The 17,738-nt window shown below is 31.5% G+C and overlaps 1 protein-coding gene across 1 annotated transcript in view; it reads right to left on the bottom strand.

Moving 5' to 3' along the window:
• Positions 1–2,039: 2,039 nt before the first annotated feature.
• Positions 2,040–17,738, bottom strand: part of LOC111709615 (uncharacterized) — a 38,931-nt gene continuing 23,232 nt past the window's right edge. Inside the window, exons 19-34 of the mRNA XM_023483355.1 lie at positions 16,811–16,909; positions 16,227–16,312; positions 15,552–15,626; positions 15,239–15,297; positions 14,675–14,734; positions 13,024–13,123; positions 12,716–12,759; positions 11,579–11,673; positions 11,071–11,133; positions 9,091–9,171; positions 8,846–8,930; positions 8,465–8,599; positions 6,051–6,460; positions 5,160–5,208; positions 4,226–4,345; positions 2,040–3,029 (exon numbers count right to left, since the gene is read on the bottom strand). Coding sequence (XP_023339123.1) covers positions 2,718–3,029; positions 4,226–4,345; positions 5,160–5,208; positions 6,051–6,460; positions 8,465–8,599; positions 8,846–8,930; positions 9,091–9,171; positions 11,071–11,133; positions 11,579–11,673; positions 12,716–12,759; positions 13,024–13,123; positions 14,675–14,734; positions 15,239–15,297; positions 15,552–15,626; positions 16,227–16,312; positions 16,811–16,909 — 1,873 coding nt within the window. The 3' untranslated portion in view covers positions 2,040–2,717. The remainder of the gene's footprint in view (positions 3,030–4,225; positions 4,346–5,159; positions 5,209–6,050; positions 6,461–8,464; positions 8,600–8,845; positions 8,931–9,090; positions 9,172–11,070; positions 11,134–11,578; positions 11,674–12,715; positions 12,760–13,023; positions 13,124–14,674; positions 14,735–15,238; positions 15,298–15,551; positions 15,627–16,226; positions 16,313–16,810; positions 16,910–17,738) is intronic.

Here is a 17,738-nt window from a genome sequence, read left to right as displayed (position 1 = left end):
GGTCACTTGTTTGCAATTACCAAACCTAAACATATCATATAAAAACTAAATCCTTTAACAAGTTAAAAGCTATGAAATATCATTAATTAATCAGCGAGGTGAATTTTTCAAACAATATTTTTAGGAGAGTACAAAAACAATGATTAATTTATATTTAACCTGAATCGTCTTCTGATATTATTGCTTGGTTCTAAAATGTTCTTCAGTACAATTTAACAAAAATACAAAATTTGATTTTTAACTTTCAACCTCATTGGAGTTTGTGCGTTTTATTAATTTCAAAATGCAAGCACCTATATACACATAATAGCTGGATGGATTGCCCAGAGTTTCTATTATTATACAGTTAAACCCTAAATAAGCCATACATCGAAAGAATTCATCAAAAGTCGTATTCTTCACTTTCTGATAAGGGAATGTTGCAAATGTTTAGTTTTTTAATTAAATGATTATATGGAGCTCTTTAAAACTGTTCCCGCATATTCATTACCTTTTTTTTATTTTCGCAAAAACTAAGATTGACGTAAAATAGTATAAAACCCATAAAAAAATTGTCAAGACGTCATTTGATAAATGCTTCTGATGTATGGCTCATTTAGGGTTTCACATGCTTGGTATCGGAGTACGATTTTAGTTAAAGTGGCTGGCGTTACCATGTGGAATTTTAAAAAATCGTATTTTAAAGTAAAGAAAATTGGTTTAAAAAAAAATTCAGACAATTTGGCCTGCAGCTAATTAAGTATTCATCATGACAATGTGTCTCTTTATTTCAAGCATTAATCTGGTAAATCGCTATACATAATATTTACATCTACACAATTCATAGTTTACTGATCACAGCCTTTTTCTGATATATATTTATATGTATCTTGTATTTGTATATCTTTGGTTAGGGTAGTAAAAAAGTATTTAAAGAAAATTGCACATTTTTTGGATAATATTGATTTTTTTATAAAATATTTTGAATATCAAGTAAAGGGTGTCCCAGGAAACATGACAAAAAAGCAGGATTACGGAATTATTATTAGTATTTGTATAAGAAGACAGGGGTAAGGCTAAGATACTCAATTATCTTTTTAGGCTGTACACACACCAAATAATTCGTTCTCTTCATGAATCTGTTACCTAAGGTACCTGGGAGAACCCTGAAATTTTATATTTTTTGTATAATTGAATTAGCCTTTACAGTCGTCTTTTTTATTTTTATTAAATTTTCTGCATTTGTTTGTTTATTCTAATTTTAGAAGCAGAACTTTAAAGATAAAATGATGAAATACCCCTGACTTCATGGCATTTCCAAGATATTGACTGCACAAAAAAGGCAGACCACAATTTGGAAATGCCAGGACTAGATTTGTGGTTTCAATAATCATACTTGTCAAACTAGGTAGACGACTGAATATCACAAATAAAATCAAAGGGCAAAGACGACTTTCAGACCGTCTTGCTACTGACATGTTCCGTGGGACGCCATATATGTTTAAAGATACCAAATATCAAAATATTCTGATATTGATATGTTTTTACTATTTTTGTTGATATAAATCTTAAACATTTTTAAATTATTGAGATTTTTCTAAACAATTGGAAAAAGTCAGATTTTAAAATAAAGAATTTTGAAAATTTACTTAAAGTGGAACTCAAGACAAAAATATTGGGTTACTACATGACATTTTTAAACACTGATATTGTGGCTCAATTCCTCAGCTGGGCACACACAAATACTCTCAATTTAGTAGGAATATCTTTAGATTCACAACTACTTATGAAAAATGTTTTAAAAGTTTTTGCCGCTAACCCGGATTTTCTAATCCTAATATCTTTGCAATTCAATGTCGGTGTCCTTCACGCGGATTTAACGGTTCTGTCAATATTCCAGAAAGCTGTCACTTTCGATCACAATTTAACCCATTAAACATAATTTGCTAGCCTTTTTTATTAAATACTTTTTTGTTGGCTTATGCATTTTGAATGAAAATGTATAAAAGAAACAAATCCGTAAAGTAAATGATTATTGAATTAAAGGCCAAAACACGTTTGATTTCAAGAAGAAGAAACCGAATGCTGCTGACTCTGGTTAGTCCGGTGTACCTTTGATATTTCAAACTATATGAATTCTTTGAGATCACATAATGAAAGTTTGAAATTTTGAAGGTTTACACCATCAGGTTGCAAAGATATAGGGATTAGAAAATCAGATTTGTGGCAGTTCCTTTTCCATTTTGTATCTATGAGTCTTTTATTTTATTGACTACAGCAAAAACTTAGAAACTGATGATAAAGATCGTCTTTGTTTTCTAATTATTTAGAAAAGTTGCAAAACTATTCTTTATCAATCATTCTTATAATACTTTGCCACAAACAAAGAAACTGTGTTTTTGCCACAAACTCAAATTTGCCAATCCCTATATCTTTGCAACCTGAGGAGTGAGGATGCATATTGTAAATCTTTAATATTTCTAACTTGGGCTATTTGATTCAACGAAACTCATAATCTGCAGCGACATCGGTTGCAAAACAAAGGGATTTGAAAATCACTGTGTAATGCAAACACTTCCTTAGTTTGAAATATTTTTTTTTGCAAAAAATATCATATAAATTGTCCAAATGATACCATTTAATTTTAAATTTAAATTCCCATTTGAATTATCATCTTGTAAGGTTAACCCTTTAGATGAAAAATAGTTGAAAATAATTTGTATGAAATGGGTTAAAAATTAGTTCTGAGCTAAAGTGGTAAACCTATTGACAAGTAGATAATTAGAAAATACATATAAAAGACTAGATAGGACTAGAGACTTTTCAAGATAACACCCAGACGATGCTGAATGACTACTACAGCCTAAGCAAGCATGACTAGTACAGAGTTCACAGGTTGAATAGTCCCTGGGTGGTAGGACTAGGATAGACGTGTTGAAGTGCTCCGGGGATAGAGTAGAGTAGAGGTGGAGCTGGAGGGTTCGGAGAAGGTTTGAAACAAGATAATCTTGCTCCAGTTCTATCTGTACACAGCTAGGCTCCGGGGACAACTAAAATAAGTTTAAATATTTCAATATTTTATTTTCAGAATTTTCAAAACAGTCTAATTTGTCCCAGGAAAAAAATGTATCTAATTCAGGATTTTTAATAAGTTCGAAAATTGACCGATTCGCTAAAATAAACAACTTTATTTGATGCTTACGGCGAGCAATAAGCGCTTTTGATCGCAACTAATCTTACTTCTATCTGTTGCGCCTTTAAGGAGAAAATGGTTAAAAACGACTCACACCGAAGAACGTCGCGTCCATACAAATTCGGAAAAATGCAACATTCAACTAGATTCGTAAACAAATCAATTTAATTCCAAGCAAATCATTCAGACATTACAAACAGTAGTCATCGATTATTTTTTGACGCATTCGTATATACAGGGTGTCCCACATCATATTAGACCGAGAACGGGTCTAAATTACGATTTTCGGGACTAATTAGAAAATTTCATTAGAATGAATCATTTGGAAAAATAACATGGCTTATATAAGAATTTTCTCGCGGAAAATGATAAGTTTTTCGAGTATTAAGGGTTTATTTTGTCGTTAAAGATTGGAGATAATCTAATATGATATGGGACGCTCTGCAGTTAATATCTCATAATATTTTTAATTTTGTTTTTTTTTAAATAATATTTCACTGGCGCGATCAAATCGTCCACTTAGTATTGCTTTACTGTCGTCTTTCTATTTCACAGTTTTACCTTTTTTACATTTTCTTAGAATTTTCAAGACCTCTATTAACAACATTTATAATTTATGAATTTTCGTCATTGGTCATTATTATTCAAAATCAATAAATATCGCAGAAAATCTGAATATTTAACTGATAAAAAACTAACATTTTTGATGTTTTCTTTCTACTCTAGAATATGTTTTCTGAGAGCAGACATTTTCAGAGACTCTATAGCTTACATATAAAGCTCACAACCTATTAAACAACCATAGAGTTGGAGGTCGAAATTGGACCGATTCACCCAGCTAAACAACTTTACTTGATTGTGTGCATTGTTAAAACTGAATATTGAAACCAGAAAACTATGAAATAGGACCTATTCACCCAGCTAAACAACTTTACTTGATTTTGTGCATTGTTTCATATCTTTCAATCTAAATCACTTACACATAAGATTGTTTATATACTGACTTCTTAGTCCAAAGTTTTTTGGGTACCACTGCATATTTGAACAACTTACATAATCGAATGTGAGTAAGATGGAAGCCTGGCGGATGTTATAACTTGATACGGCGGCGTCATCCTCCACGGCGGAGGCTAGGGCGGATGGAGAGATAGTATATCCGGTAGGGAGCTGGACCTTGAGAATAGAAAATAAAGGGACTGTACGCCTGACTTCAAGTGACTCTCCATGCAAAGATGACAATTTCCGACTCACGTCAATATCCTCGAAACTTTTATCTGATTCATAATGTGGGAGATATTGTCGATTTTCTAGGTTTAAAGTCTTTAACTATGATGACTTCTTCATGCTTTCCTGCAGTAGAAATGCGCAAGTCACGTTAGTATACATATAGAAAACACAATTGAAAATCTAATAAGTTGCCATCTTTGCATGGAAGGTCACTTAAATCCCTTTACATAAAGTACATATATAGAATTAAGTGCGGAATCAAAAGTACATCGTCAAGTCTAAATTCCAGATTTTAGTGTTGTATTTTCTATTTAAATCAAATTTTATCAAACATACGCTTACGCATTACAAATTCGAAAATTTCGGATTGTGTAGAAAATTAATAAAAGTATGAATACTTTTGAAAAATTGTTTGAGATTAATATTAAGTGACTATACGCTTTGAAATAATCCAATATATGGGAATGCTCATTTTCACTTCTCACTATAGCTATCTATCAACGTTGGCTCAGTAATACAAAATACAACAGCAAATGGGGAAGAGGTGAAGGATTTTTTACATTTAGGATGTTTAGGCGTTCAGAGTCTTCAGAGTCGATTCCAAGAAAATCTGAGAACTTTAACAGCCGTATTCGATAAACGTAATACCGGAGATGATCATTCCAAAATTTTTTGTGGGACCTCAATTGATCCCAATGAAGGTTTATGGATGGTTAGATGGAGGGGGGGGGGACTGTCTAGTTCTATAACCCTCTATTACCTGGAGAACAGTAGGACCAGAATATATCGTCTCATATGGGCACAGCCATCTTTAAATATAATATAAACAATAACAGCCGACATCGTACAGTGTGTTCCACAAAGGACGAGATTTTAAAGACGACTGTAGGAAGTTTTATCAGTCTTTTTTTCCTAGATGGTTCCTTGTAGCTTTACAACTTTAGATTTCTTATTTATATTATTATGAAGACCTATTATAAAGACCCCAGATTCAATTTAATCTTAAAACTGAAGTGTTTCAGGTTGTCTTTGTGGGTCACCCTGTACCCACAAAACCTGTAAGACCATTAATAATATCAAATATAAATAAAATGTTTTGCATTGAACCAACTGTAATTAGAATTAATTTAAAAGAATACCTTTATAATAAATATTTTTGCTCATATATATTTGTATATTTGTTCGTTATAGCTGGCCAAAAAGCTGGACTAAATTTACCGATATTTTATTTAGGGCACCCTGGGGGTGACATATTAACATTTAGTTTCCGCAGTAATTTTAAAACTTGGGCAATGCGGGTACTCCAACTAGTTTTTGCAGAAAACTTTTGTTTTATGCAAAAATTTAAAAAAATTACATTGAATTATAAATTGCAAACAAACTCTGATTTTTGAATCACTATATCTTTGCAACACAATAGGGTAAACTTTAGATCTTTCAAAAAAATAAGTAATGTTAGATCAAATAATCTAACTTTAAAAATCTTTTAGAAACTTTAAAACATCTGTGATTTGTCTCCGAAAACAAAATTAAAATACATTTTATTAAAATTATGATCACAGTCTTTTATCTATAATCTTAAAACTTTAAATAGCTATTTGTCTATTTTTGGAAATAAATACAAGTATTTTTTGCTTTTTTAAAAAATCACCTTTGGCATGAGTTGAGAATGAATGAGGAATTCTTCATTTGAACAGAAGCTTCAAGATTGTACGCACTAACAGGAGATGTTTCTCCTTGCAGGGAAACTTCAGTATCCAAGTTTATAGATTCAGGATAAATCTTGGGTTTAGTTTCAGATCCCAGGTTCTTAAAAGCTCCAGGGTTGGCAAAGGCCCTGAGTGCAGTTTCTCCGAATTTAGTAACTCCGGGTTTAATTTCTTCTGGTTCAGTTTCTCCGGGTTTAGTTTTTCCTGGTTCAGTTTCTCCTGGTTTAGTTTCTCCTGGTTCAGTTTCTCTAGGTTCAGTTTCTCCTGGTTGTGCGTCCAGGTATAGGTTGGGTCGGAGAAGATAAGAGTTTCCCACCTGGAGAACAGCTCTTCCCTTACCTTTCATTTCAACCTAGAGAAGAAGAATTTATTTTGCAGAATTTTATTTTCTTTAAAGGGACTGTTAGCATAATTTCATCTGATCCTCTCTACACACATGGCAATGCCCGATTGACTACGGTACCTTAAGAAAACTTTAACTGATTAGTTAACTCTATTTTTTTATGTTTTAAGCGTTTTTTATTACTTTATTTCTAAAATGTATAAGTCACTTTTGAAAAGAAACCACAGCCAAAAAGTAATCAGCTTTCAAAATTAAAAACTGTGATTCATGCTTGATCAGACTGGGCTTTTAGCCCTATTAAGCCTTACGTCTGGTTTACTCATTGGTTGCCTGGGGGGGGGGGGGTTCTTATTTTCTTATTGTGATACAAATCTGGAAATTTGATTTGTTTTTGGAAAGCCCTTGGACTCTACCTCAATAATCTGCAAAGAAAATGTCAAACTTGCAAGAATCCAAATATTTTTTGCAAAATCTAGTTAAAAAGCAAAAATTGTGCCAACAAATTGCGCAAATGGCAACAAATTATACATTTTTGAAAAGGCCTTGACCCAACTAATGCAAATATGCATAAAGTTGTGCAATTTACTTTCTTTGTTCTAGGCTTTCCAAATAGCTATAAAATGTTAAAATCCAATGGCTGGAATTAGATCTAAATATAGATTTAGTCTGGTAGGTAAAAAAAGGCATAAAGGCAGTATGCCTTAGGACTCAGGCAGTAGGTATAAAAGCCAAGCTTTTAGTCTTTAGTGAGGGGAATGGGTTAGTTAGAGAAGACAGAAAATTTGAGCTTCCTATCTCAAATACTTTTTGAGTTATTGCTAGGGGGGGGGGGGGTCACAGGGGGTCAAACTAACCTCCCCCCCACGGCCAAATAGGGTTAAAGGTGCAGTTGTGAATCGGCCATTTTCATCTTTGCATGGAGGGTTAATTAGAATTACATGATCAGTTTAGGACTAGACGAAGCACTTATTTCTAGATTTTGTTTTAAAAAAGTAATTGGCAAAAGTTTATCAATTTTTGCGTAAAAGCTTGCAATCTTTAAATCACTGTGCAAAACTCTCCATTTTCTTTATTTTTCCTTGACTGTAACCCTTATTATATTCTCCTATATACTTTTACTTGTTACATTAAACCTTCATTTTAAATCCTCCCATGAGACCTTGTTAAAAGTTTTCAATTCTTTTGCTAGAATCAACATTGCTGGAACCTAAGGGACCGTGAGCGAAATTTCTAGTGACCATCCCATTTACTATGAAACCTTAATCTGATCAAAAATGTGGAAGATAACGTCGTTTTCTGACTCAATTTATTTCTTTGTGTATCTCCCTTTCTTCTCATGAGCGATAAAGAAATGCACAAATCAATTTTGCAAAGAAACAGCAAATAAAATTAAACAATTTATTATACGCTCACAGTCTCTTTAATGGCAGGGTCGCCAAAAAAAGAAAATTCTTCAAATTACGACCCGTTTTAGAATTCACAAAGTAAAATTATTAATTTTAAAAGAGAAATACAAGAATATTTTTGAAATTTTACAAGGTACAGTTTTGATTGTAAATAGGCAGATTAAGTCTACAGTCCCTTTTGAAAATATTATTTTTTTTAAATTCTTTCATAAAATTCTTCATTTTCAATTTTCTATTTCAATCTCCAAAAAAATCAAGTTTTACTATTGCAAGGAATACAAGGAAATAGACAATATAAGTTGGTCTCTGAAGTATCATTCTTTGTAGGCAACCCTGTATTTGGTGATACAGTGTATTTTATTTTTTTATTTTGGACTTTTTTATTGGATTCAATCATACAGCAGCCCACGTAAAACTATGTATACAGCGAAGTGGATCTGAATATTTTCCGTCTTTTTTTTTATTTGCATTAAAAATTTGTCAGATAAAACGTGCAAAATATCTAACATAATTAATTACAAACTTACAAAACTGTATAAAAATACCCTTCATAAACTCTCTGAAGTCTCATAATTTGTGAATACCCCTGTAAAAACTGAGAACGTACCTTGACAGAACCGTAAAAGTTCTCTACAATGAGTGTATAAGGACCCCGGGATGATTTAGAAATAGTAAAACTTCGTTCAACACTTTTACTTCCAGTCAGAGTTACTTCTACACTCATCTCATTTATCTCATTCTTCTAAACAAAAAGTTTAACTTTTAACGGAGACAACTATCTTTGTTTATAAAGTAGTAATCTCTGTTTATTTTTTTGTATGTCCGATCATAACTCATGAACCCCAGGACCGATTTGCCTCAAAATTTAATTGGTGAGCTAGGTGCAACCATGGAAATTTTCTTAGTTTAGTTTAAAATTTCTAAGTTTAATTGGTTGACAATCATAAAGAAATTTTGAATTTTCTTGGTTTTCTTCTCTATTCGTTACCTGTTCCTGCAATGCGAACTCTACCAATGAGTTGACCGCTAAAACTGAATCATGACCTGATGACCATCCAGACATTGAATGCCTCCTACAAAGAAAAATAATAATTCTTAAAGGCCTTAAGTCCTAATTAATGTAAATCGGATTTAAATTTGAAAGTAGTTTTTAAAGCTTTGTAATAAAGCTACAGCTAGTTAAATTATTAAAACTATAAATGTCGTCTTCGCAGTTTACTATTTTTACCGTACCTTGAATTCAACCAACGAACAATAGGTTTAATAATAAACTCTTTCCTAAGCGTATAGACCAGCAATCCGTAGGAGGTAGCTCTGAAATATAGATTAGTTAAAGGGAGTGTTCGCGAAAAAGAGGGTATAAACTAATCCCGAATCCCGAAACAGAGAGAAGTAAAATTAGTAGCGATCCAAACCAAATTCAATTCGGGATTAGCCTAAACCCCCTTTTCATTTTCGCAAACACTCTCTTTAAATGTAGATAAAGCCAGCACGTTAAGCTAAGGTAAACTAAAAATAAAATTAAAATCTTATATGTTTAATTTTATTAAAAGGGTCATTGAGATTTAAAACAGTTAGAATTTAGAATAATAATAATAATAATAATAATATAATAATTTATAATTTAGAATATGTATAAAGAGAATAAATTTCTTTTCACATACTTTTGAAATAAACTCCAATTTAGAGGAGCTACGAGGTCACGAAGTCGTTCCAGTTATGTTTGAATTTCTCTCTCTGAATAGTTTGCAGTTTTCGTTTATTACAGACACAAACCCCGACAATAAGCAGGCAACCTGTATTGAACTCAACAAATTCATTACATTCTCCAAGATTCCAAAATTGACGTAAACGAGGGAGGGGGATTGAAGGCCTAATTTAATAAGATTATACAGTCGGACCCAGTTGCCTTATTGACTTCGGAGAGAAAGGACCTATCTTATATGGGTCCCAGCCTTGTCCCAGCCTTGCAGCCGGGAGAGCGCTGTGTTTAGTTACGCATCTAGTATACTACAGGGGAAGCAAGAACTATACATAGATTAAACTTTCCTTTCTTGTTTTTTGTTTTCTGTATTCACTGGAGATGAAAGAAGTAATTTAGCCCCTGATAGGTATACATGCACAATGATACTGGTTTTTTACTCAACCGGCTGGGAGGACTAGACTGAGGACTGGACTACTAAAGAAGATTCCCCTCAAGAGGGCTTTACAGGGCTTACAACTCCTCATTTTGCATAAGGGGTGCAGTTATGAGTTTCCTTATAATTCCCCAAACTGGGAAACAGTATAAAATGAAGGAACACAGGAAGCAATTCCCTATACCCTTCTTCCTACAAATCTCCTAATCTCTCTCCTCTACCTTTTCCACAACTCGGATGTTATAAGAACTATTTGGAAAGGTCTTAAAGTGCAAAAACAAGCTAAACAAGAAAAAAGAAGAAACTAAAGAACAGGGAAAAAAAGAAAATCAAACTGGAAAAGGAAAAAATGGAAGGGAATCTTCCGACAGCGAATATAGACAACATTGGAGAAGGGAAGGAAACATCCACCCCCCCCCCCTCTAAAATTATTCTACCCTACGTAGAAACCTTCAAACAGTGTATTAAATTGCTGCTGAGACTGCACCACACATAAGAGATGTTGAGTCAAGACATTCCTAGATCAGAAAAAAATATTAAAAACTGCAAACACATCTGATATCTACTCCTGACATATGATAACCTTCTATTATACTTATATTGATATTTCTGGCGCCAAGATATCAAATTAAAGAATAGTATGAATCAGAAATATGTGTCAAATTGCATTTTTCCCTTGTCTACAAGGGATTAATATGCTTAGATCTAAAAGAGAAGAACAGAAAACAGATGTGTATATTCAATCAAGAGTTCAGAAAAAAATCAGATGCAAGAGTATACAGAGTTCAGAAAAAAGAAATTCATGGCTCAGAAAAAAATTAAGATCATTTAAAAATAGTTCCTACTTGTAACACGGCAAACTACAAGGACATCCAACAAAATTTTTTCTTTTTATTTTCAAAATTAGCCGAAGTATGATTGAAGGATGGACCAACAAGAAAAAAAAATGAAGAACAAGAAATATAGAAATCTCAAAATATATCCATCTGATATCATAAAAATATTTAAAAATATTGTAAAATTTAAAAATAAATAAATTATTAAAGTTAAAAATACAGTCGGACCCAAAAAATACCTGACAGCAAGTGAGTCACAGCACAAAACTGGGTTTGGTAGAAGCTCCTCAATGTTGCCAACCCTAAAATTTGTCATATTTACAAAAAATCTTTCAACTGGTGCAACCATTGCCTCTTTCATATTTTGTGTTTATTTCATGTCCAATCATGTTTATGTTCTAAAACAATGTTGCAAAACAATAACAAAACCTGATTTTTTTCGGATCATCTTTATATAGATATTATTCTATTTAATATCATAAACAACAACTGTTTGAACAGATAGCAAAGAACATATTCTTTCTAAATTGAGATAGTTCATCCCGCCTAATTATACTGCATGGGTACAATAGAGATAATGGTACAGAAAGATCCTTGTACTGGTTAGGACCATGCAACTTTTGAACTAATGATGTGTATATGTACTGTTTGCAAGCTTGTTAAAAAGCAAATCTGAAATATTTTATCGTCAAGATGATATTAATATATACACTGACCAATGTGCCTAAAAATATGTGATTGTAATACCTGCTAAAAGTTTGAATAGGATCTGTATCACTTCCCCAGTACATAAAACTACTTTGCTCTTGTCTGTACTTGGATAAAAGCTGAAACGCATCATCCTGAAAAAAATGTATTTATTGCAATGCACAAATATGTTGGAATACATCATTCTTGAACATACATATACTACACTGATATACATACACGTTATACATGTACTGCTGCAGTATGTAATGTATCTATTATGTATTTATAATGTAAAACTTAAAACTGTACACTGTACACTACACGAAACTACACTGTAGAGAATATTTTACAATTTTCTCTTCACCCTACCCTGCATACTTTTACATTTTGGGACCCCCCCCCCCCCAAAATGTTACTCCCCAAACCCTAGTTATTGGAAAACGAAAAAATTTAAATATTTTATTCCCGTCACAGCAGGGCATAAATTGAACCTTTACACTTCCCCATAGAATTTACATAATTCAATAAAATGGTGGATTCAAGATTGGACATTTTTAGATTTTACTTCATTTAAAACATAAAGAGTTAAAAACGTATTAATGATTAATTTACAATTTTTTAATACTATGAATATTTTGATGGCATATTTCAAAATAATATTTTCGTACTCAACATTACAAATAAATCTATAACTTTTATTTCTAAAAGTTGTTAGTTCATCGTAGAAAAATACTAACAATCCACCACCAATTTATATTTAATACAATGTAAACAATAACTATGTAACTTTCCTTATCCATTCCTCTCCTTTTCCTTTTATTTATATTTTTATATTTTTTAGAATTGGGGTGAAATATTCCCACCACTTCTACTTTTAGAGGTTTTTAAATACTTTCTCCTGAAACACTTAATTTTGTATGTTTTTCTTTTTACATTACCAACCCATCACCATGACAGCGGGATGTTAAGTTTCTCTTCTGTCCCTTGGTCGAACAATTAAGTGAATTAGCATCCCGCTCTGTGAAATTTTTGTCATAAAGAAATCGTGCTTTTCATTTCAAAACACGATAAAATCGGAGTTTGAGTAGCCAAAATTGGTCTATGGGCCTTGAAGTACAACTTTCCTACATTTCCTGTAAAGTAGTTGTAAACAATTATTATGATTATAAAAAAGAAAATTTTGAAATAACTTACTTTTGATGGTTTGTTGGTTACATGAAGGGCATATGCAACAATAGCTGAAATATTTAGCGATTATTTAATTTTAATAAATATTTTTAAATGTACAAATTTTTATCAAAACATTTTTATGGATAGAAAGTTAGAAAGGAAATTTCCCATTACGAAATATCTAAAAAAATTACTTTTGAAAAAATTGAAATTTGGGAAAAACACATTTTGAATTTGTTGGCCTTCGTGACCTGGGACTATAAATAGATTTCCTAAACAAAATTCAGCCAATTAGGTCTAGAGCGAAGAGCTTATAATAAATATATATTTACCAATATCATGAGGATGCCCATGCCTATCCAACTTGTACAGCTGAGAGGTTAACCATTCTGTACAGTTATGTACACTTTCATGTACCAGCAAATTCAAACTCTGAAATAAATAATAATCCTAAAATGTCAACAACAAAAACACATAAAAAATGGAATCAGGCCAGACTTTAAATTTCAGAGAGACCCGTTTAACATTGGAATAGAAAAGCTGTTATTAAGCTCAAGATTTAAATTTTAGATAGTCAATGTTAGCAATAACATTAAGTCGACATAAAATTGCCTATATATCGTCTTTCTATTCCACAGTTTTATATCTTTGCAATTTTAGCAATATTTACAATATCAGGCTGCAACAATATATTTACACCATCGGGCTGCAACATTATATTTACACCATCAGGCCGCAACAATACAGGGATTAAAAAAATTCAGTTTAAAGGGCCTGTAAGCGTAATTTCAAATGACCCTCAATGCAAAGATGACAAGATGTTCGATTCACAACGGTACTCTTGAAATCTCAATCTAATAAAAAATATGGAAGATTTTCCGATGTGAAAAGTGTTTATATCCGTGAGTTTCTTCGTTGCTTCTAAAAAACAAGAAACGCCGAAAAACCGCAAAGAAAAAAAACAGTTTGAGTTAAAAAAAAAACATGATAATCATATACTTGATTCGACAATGGTTTCAAGGGTACACCGTTGCAAATCAGGCATTGCCATATTTGTATGAAGTGGTAAAATTACGATTACAGTCCCTTCAAGAAAGGTGTTTCTTCCTTTAAAATACAGATTGTAAAATTCAGTGAAGAGAGAAACTAAATTTGACACACACTCAAATTTTCTAGTCCCTATATCTGTTCAACCTGATGGTGTGAACTATTATATTTCAAACTATTTCATCCAACAAAAATCATAGTTTGAAAAAAGAGGTCTACGTCATCAGGTTCGAAAGATAATAACATTAATAAATCAGAGTTTTTGGCAAAAGCTAAGTTTCTTTGCACAAAACATGAATAGTTAGAATCCCTGGGCTCTGACAACCTGATGGTGTAAACATTGCTATTTGAAACGTGGAATCTCTGCTCAGAATGAAAATATCACAGACCTACATAGCAAATATTTCAAAGATACTCATAAAACTGTGCAGCTAGAACTCATAAAACTGAGGAGCTGGAACTCATAAAACTATGCAGCTAGAACTCATAAAACTGAGGAGCTGGAACTAATAAAACTGTGCAGCTAGAACTCATAAAACTGAGGAGCTGGAACTCATAAAACTGTGCAGCTAGAACTCATAAAACTGTGCAGCTAGAACTCATAAAACTGTGCAGCTAGAACTCATAAAACTGTGCAGCTAGAACTCATAAAACTGTGCAGCTAGATCTCATAAAACTGTGCAGCTAGAACTCATAAAACTGAGGAGCTGGAACTCATCTGTGCAGCTAGAACTCATAAAACTGTGCAGCTAGATCTCATAAAACTGTGGAGCTAGAACTCATAAAACTGTGCAGCTAGAACTCATAAAACTGAGCAGCTAGAACTCATAAAACTGTGCAGCTAGAACTCATAAACTGTGCAGCTTGAACTCATAAAACTGTGGAAAAGTAAGACGATATTTAAGCAATCTTTTATCTTATACCATTGAATTTTACCTGTGACGCTACTGAAGCTTTTTGTAAACTGATAACAACATGAGCAGTTAGAGATACACTCTGAAATTAGAATCATTACAAAATAGTGATGTCGTCAGCACTTTTGATTTGTGAATCTCAGGTTAAATAATTTATCTCCATCTCATATTTAAATCCTAGGTTTAATTTAGTTAATTAATAACTAATCAATAAATCAATCAATCAATAAATAACTCGATGAAATTATCAAAATGATAAAAAAAATCAGAGTCAAAGCAACATTCTCCTAAAATCAATCTATGAATCAAGCAATCAATTAATCAAAATGAAAAAAATGATGAAACCAAGTCCTTGACTCCTTTAATCAAACAGTCAATAAATGACTCAATTAATGAATGAATGAATGAATGAATGAATTAATCATTTAATTAATCATCATATCGATCATCTAATTAATAAATGACTCAATCAATCTTTTATTAAAATGAAATTAATCACTCAAGCACTAATTAATTTTAAAAATAATTGACTTCATAAATTTAAAATATTTTAAAAAATAAAAACTTTATTTTGTTTTCTGTTTACCTGGAATTCTACTGGAGCCTGAGTTTCCTGGGGAAACATGAATGGTTCTCTAAATCTTCCTGAATTATATCAATATAAAATTATAAAAATATAAAAATATAAAAATATAAAAATATAAAAATATAAAAATATAAAAATATAAAAATATAAAAATATAAAAATACAAAAGTATAAAAATATAAAAATATAAAAATATGAAAATATAATACAGTGTGAAGTGTGGTAAATATACTCAAAATAAACATATATATAGATATATTTTTCTTTAGACAAATATTTTTAAAAAGTTAAAAATACCAAAAAAGAAACCAACCTATTGATATTTGTGTTGAAATTAACCAAGATATTGCTGATTCAACTACACCCATATCAAGAGACAATCCAGATCCTAAAAAATAAAAAAAATGAAAATAAAAAAAATTGTTTAATATTTGTTTAGAAAACTAACTATCTACAGAAATATGTCTTAAGAATTTTGACCTAGTCATATTTTTTGGAGGATTTACAGTGTATGCCTCCGACAAAACAGCTCTACATAGTCTATTGTTTATATACCTGGAGGGAGTACAGTGCATGCCTCCGACAAAACAGCTCTACATAGTCTATTGCTGATATACCTGGAGGGAGTACAGTGTATGCCTCCGACAAAACAGATCTATTTATTCTATAGCTGATATACCTGGAGGGATTACAGTGTATGCCTCCGACAAAGCAGATCTATTTATTCTATAATTGATATACCTGGAGGGATTATAGTGTATGCCTCCGACAAAGCAGATCTATTTTTCTATGGTTAATATACCTGGAGTGAGTACAGTGTATATCTCCGACAAAACATATCTATTTATTCTATAGTTGATATACCTGGAGGGATTACAGAGTATGCCTCCGACAAAACATATCTATTTATTCTTTAGTTGATATACCTGGAGGGAGTACAGTGTATGCCTCCGACAAAACATATCTATTTATTCTATAGTTGATATACCTGGAGGGATTACAGTGTATGCCTCTGACAAAACAGCAACAACATTAGCGGTCAACCAGACACTTCCACCCTCTATGTTCTCAGCCCTTAAAATATTAAAGATATTAAAATATTGCAACTAACTGCCCCCCCCCCTTTTTTTTGAATTAAATACCATTTCTTGTTCTCGAAAAGAAAAATTAAATAGAAATAAAAGATGATTTAATATTTTCCATATTTATTATTTTATATTTTATATTTGTATACTTCAAATATTTTCTCCGATGTCAGTGAATGATTTTGTGTTTAAATATACATAGTAAAAAAACTAAGTGAAGCTTTGATTGAAAATTTCAATTTTAATTCAAAAACATAAAGTTTAATTAAATTACAATGGACAATAAATATTTTATTGATGGAAATTACAATATTAAGTAGTCATTATTTTTTTTTCTAAATTAAAAAAATAATTAAAAACTTTAAAAAAAGAGAATAATAATTGGGCCTCAAATGCCTAAAACAAAACTCCGGTTTATTAGAAGGATCGAGCCAACCTTTGGGCACCTTTTATTCCCTTTTTTAGTGTGTTATATTGCCATATTTACCTGTTTTTATTTTTGAAGAAAGAAAATCCACCATCTTGGTTTTGACAATTAAGAATCTCCTGGTAGGCCAGGTTTGCCTCTCTGTAAAGATTCTCAACTCTAAAATATTCAAAAGTTATTTTTTTTTTTACTTTTTGGATAAATTTTTTAAGTTTAAAATAAAAAATATTTGTTTGAACACCAAGTTGTAGATATGTCTAAGAGTTGCTTCCAAAATATATATGAATCTTAATTTGTAATAAGATTTTCAATTCTAGAAAATTTGGAAATAAATTTAGAAATAAATCAAGCTAAGTGCATAAAATTTTTCTTTTAAAAAAATGAGTAGAATTATTTATTCATATATATGATTGATTTTATATTAAGAAAATCAACTTTAGAATAGTTCTTTAAAATTTAAGTTACGAAACAGAGGAAGTTTGATTACGAGCTGCAATAAGTTAAACTACAGTCGTCGTCGTAAATAACAACACAATGAAGACGACTTTTGGTTTGAATTTTTTATTTTTTACAAAGCTTTAAACATGTAAAGGCTGGGGGGGTCTGAATTTATGTATAGCCTGGGGTGGAGGCATCCCACGCCCCTTCCCCCCTTGGAAAATGCCAAATTTTTCAAAGCTAGCTCATTGAAAAAAATAGACCATAATAACATTATTAATAGTTTGGGTGCTAAGGAGGGTTAAAAAATGCCAAAAAAACGTGTTTTTAATTTCAACAAATATCAAAGTGTGACGCAGGTTTCTGCATTCATAATTTAAGGGCTTTTCAAAATATTATTTTTAGATCTGTAGCTTTAGTCACAAAAAAAGTTATGGGCTATTTTAAATTTTTTTACACAGACCGGACTTTTTTCTGGCCTCAACCCTACCCTATAAATTAAAAAAATATATATTTACAAAAAAAATTCTATTTATCTACTGGAGCCTGA

Source organism: Eurytemora carolleeae, unplaced genomic scaffold (assembly GCF_000591075.1).
Source record: "Eurytemora carolleeae unplaced genomic scaffold, Eaff_2.0 scaffold987, whole genome shotgun sequence".
Classification (NCBI taxonomy): domain Eukaryota; kingdom Metazoa; phylum Arthropoda; class Copepoda; order Calanoida; family Temoridae; genus Eurytemora; species Eurytemora carolleeae.
This window is presented reverse-complemented; position numbering and strand designations above follow the sequence as displayed.